General features: G+C 36.8%; 1 protein-coding gene across 10 annotated transcripts in view; it reads left to right on the top strand.

Moving 5' to 3' along the window:
- CNTN4 (contactin 4) overlaps nt 1-12420 on the top strand; it is an 874157-nt gene that overhangs the window by 631871 nt on the left and 229866 nt on the right. For all 10 annotated transcript variants that reach the window (XM_008518912.2, XM_070576725.1, XM_070576728.1 and 7 more), the window contains one exon: nt 11838-11933. In XM_008518912.2, coding sequence (XP_008517134.1) covers nt 11838-11933 — 96 coding nt within the window. The remainder of the gene's footprint in view (nt 1-11837; nt 11934-12420) is intronic.

The raw sequence follows: 12420 nt of genomic DNA, 5'->3' as shown, positions 1-12420 counted from the left end.
TCTGTGGAAATTTGAGTGCCACAATGAGGCTGCAGCTGTAGAGTTTCTTGCTACAAAGAGCAATGAGGGTTGCGCTAGAATCTTGTGAAAACTCCAGCAGGAAATTTGTGAGGCAGAGACGTACCCAGAAACATTGGAATGGAAAATGACCTCAGGAGTGACATTGTGAAGATGGAAAGGTGACAGGCCAGTACTCTGAAATGCAAGATCAAGCTGTAGCTGGATGTGAGCTTGTCTCATATGAAAACTAGAGTACTAGTAGCCTCAAAAGTTGACAGCGTCTGGGTTTGAGTAACCCACCAGAATGCACTTGATGCTAAAGTTCTCATAAGAATCCAGTCACACCTTGCAGTAGAGTGAGGTGGTGCCCTGTGCCGTCTGTGTGCATTGACCTGCAGTAAAGAAGGTGGGGAAAATAAGCAGGGCTAAGACAGGGATGGAGAGGAACCAGGTCATGGATGCTGACATATATTAACATGAAGATCCAAGTCTCTTGATCCCAATACATCTGGGTCCATCATCTGTCCAAATGGAAAGCTGATTGGATGATTCACCTCTAGCAAAAAGTACTTCCTTTCAACTCCCATAGCACTTTCTCTCTACCACTCTAGAGCATTGATTACTTCCTTTATACCTTGCAATAGAGTTATTTTTGTGCCTACCTAGATTGTAAACTTCTTGAGGTCAAGAACTATGTTTGATTTACCTTCATATTCTCCACAGCATCTACCACATATGACACCATAAATAATATTGATGGGGAGAAGGAAAGAAGGGAGGCTGAGGGACAGAGTTCGGACTGAAGAAAGGATAGAGTTATGACTGGGTGTTTGTCCTCCAAAATTTGTATGTTGAAATCCTAACCCCCCAACGTGATGGTTTTAGGAGGAGGAGCCTTTTTGAGGTAATTAGGTCATGAGGATGGAGCCCTTTTAAGAAGAGACATGGAGAGCTTCCTCTCTCTCTCTCTGCTCTACACCAAGTGAGGATGCAATGAGAAGATGGCCATTTGCAAACCAGGAAGCATTCCCTCACCAGACACCAGATCTGCCAGCACCTTAATCTTGGACTTCTCTGTCTCCAGAACTGTGAGGAATAAATGTTTGTTGTTTAAGCCACCCAGTCTGTGGTATATTTTTTATAGCAGCCCAAACAGTAAGATCTTTTCAGCTCGGAAATTCTCTGGCTCTCCAGGATTTCTGAAGCAGAAAACAGTAACTCTATCTAAGGAGCACACAAATTATCACAGTACTTGTATGGTTATTGTCTTCCTTAAGGAAATCAGTATATATTTAGTATGCCTGCTCAGATGTTTCTCCCATTTCTTCAGTTATTTGGAAGTATGTATTTGTTTTTGCTGGGGAACTATTTTAAACTTTTAGATGTAAGTTGAAAATACTTATTTATTAGTTTCCTCAGGTGTTACCTGCACTAAGGTGACTTCATCATCAGTTATAAATAAGAAAGTACAAAACTAAATCAAGACTGCTGGGTCACTTGGCACTACTTTGCACCTTCTTGGCAGTCTCAGTGGGGGCCAGGAGCTGAGCTGGCAGAGGGAGAGTGATTTATTCCTCCATATTTGGAAGTGGGAGGGGAAGTAAAAAGATTCTACTTTTATATTTTCTTCCTCTTTTAAAGTTTTCATACCAACATTCCCTATCCTGTTTCCCTAACTTATTTTTCTATAGCACTTATCACCATCAAAGACACTATGTGTGATTTGTTTATTTTGTTTATGGTTGTTTTACCTACTTACACGTCTTTGAGAAGAGAGATTTGTTTTGTTTTGCTTTTCAGTGATGTATCCCCAGTGCCTAAAACAGTAGCTGGCTTGTAATAGGTGCTCATAGTAGGCATAATGTAGGTACTGAATGAACCTGTATTGGTTCTCCTCTACCTTAGGGTACATTTAAAAGCAAGGGGCTTGAGTGATGACATTTCCAAAAATTGGCAGGTTTTCCACACTGCAGCCTTCTCTCTGATTTCTCTCTGTGGAAATGAGAATGGTGAGACAACACCCATAACCAAGTCTAAATAGATGATGAATAAACACATAGCTTGCATGTATATTTGATGATGGTTTTATTTTCAAAACTGTAATTAAATGAGATAAAAATATATGGTTGAAGTTGCCGAAGCAACTTAAATTCAACATAAATAACAGCTGCTCTTCATCTGGGAGTTTCATTTATATGCAGAACTTTTTTTATGCCTTTAAATGTTTAACCAGTATACAGCTAATTCAGCATCCAGTATCCCAAGAAATGTTTTCTACTCAAAGAGAGGGAAAGAAAAGAGAAGAGAAATAGCCCTCTTTGAGCTAGTGATTAAACAAACCTTTTACTTCCGGCAGCTTTGATTTCCCCCAAATAGCTATTTGGCAAAGCATGTCCAATTTCATAGGAGCAATGAATATAAGCATGACTGCATCTTTCTTTCTGAGTCACCAATCCTTATTTTATTTGTTCAAAAATCCAACACTGAGTACATAGTAAGGAGTCCTCTATCTGATTTTAAAGCAAAACTTTTCTGCAGAGCACAAGTGTCAGCAAATAATGATAAGGTCTGCCTTTCCTTTTAAAGTTAACAATCAGTGTAATTTCTTCCCAAGCTTCTTGGGGAAATGCCTATTTTTTGGGATAGAATTAAGAGAAAGCTTAACTATAGGAGCATCTACCTAGTTTCATTTATGACCAGGAGGTGAGAAACTGCCCCTCTTCCTTTAGAGATTGCATCTACCGCCATTAAGTCCCAGGCAAATTCGATAGTGAGCTGATTGCTCTGGCTCTTGTTCCTGAAAGATTAACAAAAGAAAAGAAATGGAATGAAAAAGTTTGAAATGAAGCGATTTCTTTCACATTAAAGCAGGGTTTTCCTGACCGGTAGCATGGCTGGTAGATTTGTGGTCACTCAGGTTTGATCATAATCTGTGGCCCAGATATCTACATTTGGTAATCTGTTCCCAAGGGTTTTCTGACAGACTACTGACTTTACAATAGCCCCTTGATATGTGCCTTTTCAGCATTTCTTCGAAGAATATTTATTTATTCTGGCGTTACTTGAATCTATCTGATTTGCCCTCTAGTATTATCTGCTCATTAAGAAGACTGGTACAATCAATTACAATGTGCTAATTTTAATTTTCAGTTGGGAGAAGAAAAGGCTATGAAGTAAAAGTTCAAAGTGAAGAATCGTGTTTCTTTCTGTCGAAACCTTAATGATCATAAGTCTATCAAGTTATAGAATTCTCACACTAGGTGAAGAACAGATGATTGTATGATATATCACTGACTAGCTGATAACAGCCCTGATCACAAATAACAGGCCCATGCAATTTGCATGATGTTGTTTCACATTTTCATCACCTCAAGCATTCCCTGGGGCAGGGGTCAGATGGGAGGGTATTTCTTTTGCCAAGCAGTGAAATTGTTTCATGTACTGATTACATTCCAATCTTAGTGTATCTCTGAGCTTTCACTTTAAGGTCTGGTGGGAGGCTCCAGGCCCTTGATCAAAGACTTTTTCTTAAAGTTGTCTTCCAGAGTACCTCTGGTCATTGAGCACACAAAAGTCTTTTGTAGCCAAGATGTTGGGAAACAGTGTGTCATGTGGACAAATATGAGAAAGTTCACCCTAGTCCAACAAGTCTTGCTGACCACCACCTCAGTGTGTGAACCAGGGGGCAGAGCAGCACTCAACAAGTCCTAATAAAGTACCTAATATGTATGAGACACTGACTTGGGCACTGTGCTATAGTCTGATAAAGACTAAAATATCCCTGCTCCTATTAAACCTTCATTTGTGGAGGGGGGAGGAAGGACAAGAAACCAAATAGCATATAAACGAACAAAGCAATTGCAGATGCTGGTAATGATTGCTACGAAAGATGTAATAAAAAGGAGATGTGAGAGAAAGTAACTGGAGCCAGGCAGTGGTCTACTTTAGATAAATATTCAAAGAAGTCTACTCCAAGGAGGTGACATTTGAGTCCTGGAGAATGAGCATGATAAGCCAAAAGATGAGTAAAGAGCATTCCAAGCAATGGGAACAGCAAGTTTAAAGGTTCTGAGACGGAGTTAGCCTTAAGGTGTTTGGAGAACAGAAAGCAAAACATGGTTATTACAGTATAACTAAGAAATGGGGAGAGTAGCAGAGAATGAGACTGGGGATACGGGCAGGGATTAAATCCCAAATGGTGTTCGTAGAACACATTGAAGAGTGCATATTTTATTACAAAACTTACTAGGTCAGTGCTTTTCTGAAACCTTTATTTCTCTTTGTGTTGTGTAAGTATGAAACCAAAGATAGAGAATGCAGCTGCCTAATCATTAACACTCCTGAGCCAGGATGATATGCGAAAAGAGATGAGCTCCTACAGAGAAAAATGCTGGTAATAATAGCTTGTGTTTTAGGGCACCTGTATCCAGAGGAGAGCAGCATTATTTATGAAGCCATATCACACTAATCGCAGTAACCTCAGGAGTTAGGTAGGTGCACAATTTTATGGAACACACAGCGAAACTCAAACATTTTAAATTGAGTTGTGCTTTGGCTTCTTAAATAGCACAAAGGTCTAGATAAAATAGAGTATGTCAAAGAAATGAGGAAAGAGAAAAGAACTAAAATGAGAAATAAAAATAGCTATCAGGAAAGTCATATGCTTACAGAGAAAAGGGCAGCAAAGCAACTTTTATTTTCTTGTAAAGTCAAGAAAATAATAGTAGATGAAAAAGTGTGAGAGTCTCAAATAGTCGATTAGACAATCAACTACAGGTTTCACTCCTCTTATTTAATTCAGTATAGAGTACAGGCTAAATATATGGGCTTATAGGTCAGAAAGACCCGGATTCCAATCCACATTCTTCCTTATACTAAGTCTGTTACCTTGGATGTTAAATTTGTTTTCTATAAAATGGAATTAGTGATAATACTTGCCTTATGGAGTTGTGAGGATTAAATGAATGAATTAATGGAAGGTGAGAAACTGTTGTTTATGGAAGCTATTCGAAACTGACTTTACATTTTCCCCAAAGAGTTAATATTTACGAAAATGATTACATTTCCAAAGCAGCCCAAAGAAGCTTCCTTAAAGCATAACATTGATTATGATATTTTAAATTCTTGTTTAGGTTTTCTTGCTGACAACAAAAACTGATATAGTAATGTGGTGCAAGAAGAGAAAAAGGAGGTAACTTCTTCTTTTGCTAAATGCAGGATTGCTGACCCCAGGCAAATTTGGCTTTGGCAATCTCTATTCATCTTTCTTCATCATATTTTTTTAAGTCATTAATCTTTCTTGAGCTTTCTCAGCCCTACTTTACCTTCCTCATTACTTCATAGATTACATTTTCCTTTGTTTTTTTTGTTTGGAAGGAGGGTTGTTAATCAAAACTCACGTTCAGGGAATCTATACTGCTCTCATTTACTTGTTAAGAGGAAGCAAGCTGATTGAATTAATTCACTCTTATAGCAAGGTAATGCATTTGCAGACATTTATGGTTTTAAAATGGCATTTCTGTAATTCCAAAGTAGTACCTAAATTGTAGAGTTTCATCCAGTATGACTAAACAGGATGAGAAAAAAAATCAGGTATTTGGAGGGAGAACACTGTGATGTCAGAATCAGCACCTGGGAGAGCTCCCACAAATTCTTCCTTTTTACTTTGATGTAAGTGCTCTAAGGATTGTCATAGTGATGCCCATAGCAGCAGCCTTAGGGATTATGACAGACAAGGTCATAAGCCATTTCTATGAATGAGTCATATGTAAACTGAGTGTACATTAACTTAGTAATATTAATAAGACCCTTTGTTATCTATATAAGGAAAGAGATTTGCTTTCCTTTTTGATATCAAACCACCACCTATAATCAAATTTTAGACTCTTACTTTGGACTGCCAACAATTGGGGTAATTAATTAATGTCAGATCTTTAGCATAACCGTAAGTTTTTGTTTTGTGTTGTTTTCCTTAGTTGCTGGAGAGAAAAAAAATGGCTGGCACCAATACTTGGAACAAAAGAGAAACTCAAAAAATATTTGCTGAAAATTAGATAAACAAATGGAAAAATTAATGACATAAGGAAAGCAAGATTCTGACAAGCATATCTATCACTATTTTATATATTTCAATTCCCCTTTATAGGCATCCTATTTCCATCTGGTATACAGTGTGAACTCCTAAAACTTTAAGCTCAATGAATAATTTTATATAATTGGTAAATAATCTAATGATTTATCTTTTATTTCTGTTTTAAAATAGCATATTTTTGCATCCTTTGCAAAAGATAAACATCGGTTTTTACTGTTTTATGAAAATATTTTCCCCTTTTACATTAAAAAGTAACACAAGATGTCTCAGACCATATCATCGTAGGAAGTTTTTAAGGAGAATTATCTGGATTCAGTATACGTGAGCATATCTTAATTCTAAGTCATATAAAGAATACAGTCCATGCACTGCAAAGAATAAGGTATCTGGTTCACTTCACTACCTGTCTAGACTTGAAAACACAATTAGGTCTAGCAAAAAAGGATGCGCTTTAAGTCTTATCAGGATTTTTTGCCGCAGTAGGATTGACTTGACCTCTCTAATGTTACTTTATCTGGTGGAAGTTTGGACTCACTAGCTTTCCCCCAGTGAATCACTTTCTGTAGACTTTCCTTTGATGCTCAGAAATGCTAATGATAGTGCTAACATTTATAGACTACAGACTTTGAACCAGGCAGTATGTTAACTGCTTTACATTCAAGATCTTAATCTTCAAAGAGCCCTATGAGATAGGAATTATTGTCCTGATGTTGGAGATGAAGAAACTGAAGTTCAAGGAGATTAAGTAACTCACCCACAGCATACAGTTAGAGACTAAGAGTGCCGAGTTTGTGGTCAGGTCCTTCTGACTCCAAAGCCAGTGTGTTAAACCATTATGCAATTCTTCCTCTTGCTGTATACTTTCTCATAGGGAAATGCAGTCAACCACACCAGTCTTACTAATGGTTTCTTCTTCCTGAGTGGAAGGAATATAAAAAATGTGAGTTTGCAACTCCTAAGGTTTTGTAAATTTAGACTTATTTTCAGTATGAGTCTCTAAAATTCAAGAAACCATATGCATGTACATCCACTCATGCACACACTCAGGGAGCAAATGGCAGAAAGTCAAGACATAAGTACACTGCATGATAATTGGTTTTTAAAATTATGCTCCAAAAATACCTCTTTTTTAAAAATAATTGTGCAGTCATCATTATGGAAATCATATTCATAGCAAATGTATCAGTTGACCATTTTTCCAAGCTGATATTGATTTCCTTATTGATTACTGCTTTCAGAATTGGAGGAAGCAATAACAAAGGGAACTGGTGCTGGCAGTTTCTTGTTCTGAGGCCACCTTGTGAGAATTAATACAATCCAGGTGTACCCAAGTCAGGAAAAAAGTGAATTGGTATTTTTTTCACTCTTAGTAAATAATACATGCATTAAAATACATGCATTGTTTGCATGGTTTACTGTATCATTTTTCCTCTTTCCTTTTCTCCTGCCTCTCTGTGGATTCTTAATAAACCAAGATGTGTGTTATCATCTCATTAACCTTTCTTGACCATTTCAAAACTAAACTTCTTATACTCTTCTCTGGATAGTCCTGCCTTCTGAATGGCTTCAGCTCTCCCTGTTCATGTGTGATAGGTAGTCCCTGAATGATGGCCTAAATAAGTTACGCTTTCTTATTTACAGTTATTACTTCTCAAAAAATGTCTTGGATCCTCTTGATTTTATTTTCTCTAGACTACATCCAAGTATTTATTGTAAGCTACCTTTTCCCCAGCTCTAAACATTTAATAACTTTCCAGGCAGGAAATATGTGATTTTTTCCCCTTTGCTCTCTGATTTACTCTGCAATCTGAATTCAAAATGTTTTTATATATTAAGGCTTTTTATTATTTATCACATATTGCAGCTTTAAGACCTATATACACTTTTACTCCATCAGGAATTTCACTGCTAAATCACTTCATTTATACTCTCAATAAGGTATATGTTCCAAGTACTATAGCATATTTTCTAATCTCATTTAAAAATAAAATGCTGATATTACATTCCATAGGAGAATAAAGGACAGTTGTTTTCATAGAAAAATATGCTGTGAAAACACATCTGCCACAAAATTGTGCATTCCTTAGTGCATGATTTCTGGAAAAATTTATGTAAAATGCTGATAAATGAAATCAACACCAAAAAGTAGTGCCATTTTTTAAAAAAGTCTATGATAACATGTCAATGAACCATATACAAAGCAAGAAAACCAATCTGTTTTGAGAAACCATGGTACATGGATATTAATTCATTGTCGTACATATATATCGTTTATTCAACCATATCTTTAGTAACCCACTACAGGGAGCTAAAGGGCATAAAATCCAAATGTAATTGTTCAGCTCCCTTCCTAACAATTTAACCATTCTGCTCCTTAATAGAGTTGTTTCTGATTGTTCTCCCCTTGTTCAACTTCATCCTTTGCACCTAATGTTTAAAATCCCCATATCAAGTGCTCACCCACAAGGATAAGCAAAGGAATAGAAGATTTCAAATTAAATGTACTGACTCATTTCATTGTGCATTGAAATGTGTATTTTCTTACATATTCACTGAAGAATATAAAATTCATTCAAATTATTATAATTTTTTTTTTGTCTCAAGGAAGCTGAGTAACTAGTTTGAATGTTCTCTTTTTCTGGCTTCACTAAATCAGTGAGGAAGCCATAGATCTGGTACTTCAGAAGAGTGGCTTTGGGAAGAGACAGATATGAGTTTGTATTATTCTTCTGTTCACTTCCTAGGTATGTGAAGAAGGTACGGAACCTCTCTGAGCTTCAGTTATATCACCTGCAAATTGGAAATTTAAACTATAATGGAATTAAATGTGATCTATACAAAAGGTCATGGTATGACCTCAATACATTTTGCAAGTAGATACTATTATTGCTAACAATGCAATGGTCATGGCAATAAAGTTTATCCATAATGTATTCTAACTATCTCATAATGCCTACTTCACTGATCACTGATCACGTGGTACCAAAGCTTTGGAGATAAAATGACTTTAACTAAAACAATATATATGGGAATAATGATGAGAAGGGCCTGGCCATGAGAGAACAAGTTACCAAAAAAACCGTTTTCCACACATTGTTCTTTCATTTGGAAAATTATCATGCTGCTACCGATTAGGATCAGGATGAATAGTTATATCTGAAAAGGCCAGTTTGGGACATGCAGACTTTCCTTAAACACATGCATAAATATGCTGCCCTTTGGTTAGCAACCGCAGCTCTACAGAGTGCATTTGCTGTTTGGAACCCTTTTCTAAATGGAATGCTTGGGGTATGATTTGCCACCGGATTACAGCATTCCTCAATGGACAGAACAAACATATGCTGAGCACCAAACTGGTAGTATGAAAGGCCTTGTGCTTTTCAAATATTATCCCGTTTAATCTTTGCCTATAATTCTTATTTTAAAACAAAGCACATTTATTCTCATTTTATTTATGAGAAAATCAAGACTTGCCCAAGGTCAACAACACAGCTCATAAATGGCTTAAAGGATTTTCAAACTCAAGTCTGTCTAAATGCAGTCTTTCCAATCACCGTGTAAGTAGATTCTACCACCTGGAATCTATTTCAATTAACTATTAAGAAGGATTTCTAATTATTTTCTCAAATACCAGATTAATGTGATATATTCTGACTGCCCGAATCTTGTAGAAGTGCATGTATTCATAAACTAAAAAGGAAGGAACAGGAATCCAGTTTATAAAGCTCAATTAGGACAGTTAAAAATCATTGCATATATTTCTCATTATCTTTCCCCTTTCCTGATGCACTTCTTCTAGTCAGAACCGTGGTGGATTTTACCCAGACAAGACTTGATCTCTATTATCTATCAGCTCTTAATGTTTCATGAAATTCTGGAGATTGGATGGGATGTCTGTGCAAAAACTTAGATGACTTATTCCAAGAACCTGAATGCAGAAGTGACAATTCAGACTTATTCAGTGTCACTTTTATGGATAATGGTTTACAATATTAATGCCATAATGAAGTTTTTTAAATCTCAGGTTTAATCTCCTTTGAAGGCTTCTCAAACCATTTCCTTAAAGAGAAGAAAAAATCATATCCGAGCCTCACATGGTTCTCATTGAACAAAAAGAAGTTCATTACATCAGAAATGTAATTCAAATTATAGTAATGTTTCATTTTGTTCTATGTGCATGTCCTCCAGGGGCCCCTTTTCATATCTCAACTCTGGCAGTCTTTGAGTTCTTGCTATTAGGTGTTACCTGTCAGTCTTGCCCACTGAACTCTTGAATCCCTACAGGGCAGAAGCTATGTTCTCACGATGTGTGTATCCTGAGCTGGCAACCAGATGATGTTTAATGAAAATTTTATAAATACTTGATTGATGGAAACAGTAACATTTGAGCTTAAAATTTGTCCAATTCCAGAAGAAGCTGGTAATCAACATAAGTGTGTATAAGTTTTTTAATATCCTGAACTCTCCCTAAAACCAAGCCTGAGTGTGGAAGCATTCCATTTTGTAACTGCAGGGAGGCTGTCCAGGTTCACCTCCCAGCTCCATCACTCACTAATGTGGTAGCCTTCAACAAATTCCATAGTGCTACTCATTTCTCGTCTGTAAAATGGGGACATTAATGGTACTTAACTCACATAATTGTTGTTAAGATCACCAGAAATAATCATCATAAAATACTTAGCAAAATGGCCACCATGGAGGAAATAGTCAATAAGTGTTACTGTACTCTAGTGTGCACAGCTAGATGACATGCAACCCTGCAGAACATACTTGGCTTGGAATAACCCTGAAGTCTGATAAAAAGGTTATTAAATCAAATGTTTCAGACAACAAAAAATGAAATGGCACTTAAAACGCTCCTTGTTAAGAGGATTTACATTTGGGAGGATGGAATAAAAAACACTTTTTGGAGCAATAATATGTCACTTTATTAGACGTATTTCTTACATTAGCTCATTTTTATTGGCAACTGCCTATTTATTTACTTGAACTGTGATCTTTAGGTTTGTAGTGTCTTCTCTCTCTAACCAGACTTGATCTCCTTGAGAGGGGAACTTTTTCCAAACAGAAACTTGGACAGTATCTGATAAATATTTAAAATACACAAGAACTTTAAAACAATTATGTATATGTGTATATGTCTATACATTGCATATAAGGTCTGTGTATAGAGAGAGTCGTATTCTAGATACATATAGAGCAACAAGTATAATTGCAGGTAATAGAATGGTTTGTGAAGTGAACAGAATTGAGTGTCAGGAAACATGAATTTTCATCCTCATAATGATTTTAATTATGGAGAGATCTTGGGGTGGTCATTGACATGGTTAAACTTCGGTTTCTTCATCCAGACCTGTACTGTCCAATAGAGTTCTCTGCAGTGATGTAAGTGCTTATCTTTCTGCTGTCCAATGTGTTCACCAGGAGCTACATGTGACTATTGAGCACTTGAAATGTGGCTAGTGTGACTGAGGAACTGAATTAAACATTTTACTTAATTTTAATTGTTTTAAATCTAAGTAGGCACATGTGACAAGTGGCTATGTTAGAGGACAGCATAGATATAGAATCAAGAAAAACAGAACAATTTCATCTGAAAAGAGTCTACATTGAATTCCCCTGGTATTGGTTCTACAAAGGCTGTTTTTCAGCAGAAGATTATCCTCTTTTGAAATATAGTAATACTCTCCTGTCACATCTTAGGACTTTAAATTTTAAACACTTTTCCCTTTATTTCTCCCAATAGATCTTGAAAACTTTAAAACAAGAACAAGAAGCACTGTGTCTGTCCGCCAAGGTCAGGGGATGGTACTACTGTGTGGCCCACCAGCCCATTCTGGAGGTAACTATAAATGCACTGAAATGTGCGCACTTTACTGGGTGCTATTTTTCTTGCTGATTGTTCTCCTTCTTGTCACCAGCTGAGGGGACAGTGTCATTTGTAGAGATTCCCAAAGTCCCTCCATGTCGAGGAAGAATCATTGTCACTGCCTTCCATAATTAGGATAGGAAAATATCAGATTTTGCAAATGTTCCACCTCACTGCTGTCTACCTGGCACAAGGGGAAAGACACTTGAGTCGATGGAAATCAGAACCCTTTACTTTTTCCAACTTGATTGGGTTAAAAGATGGTCTTGTTTCATTTCATCTCGTTGTTGGGCTGGGTAGGGATCAGCCCCAGATCCAAAGTCCTTTAACCACAGGATCCAAGATCACTTTGTGAAGACTCATAGTGACTAGATCAGTTGGGAAGGCATTTGGCTGCAAGTAACTGAAAACTCTGCTAGCATTGGCTTCAACAGACTGGAGTGTGTGTTGTTCTCACATC

Source organism: Equus przewalskii, chromosome 15, assembly GCF_037783145.1.
Source record: "Equus przewalskii isolate Varuska chromosome 15, EquPr2, whole genome shotgun sequence".
Taxonomy (NCBI): Eukaryota; Metazoa; Chordata; class Mammalia; order Perissodactyla; family Equidae; genus Equus; species Equus przewalskii.
This window is presented reverse-complemented; position numbering and strand designations above follow the sequence as displayed.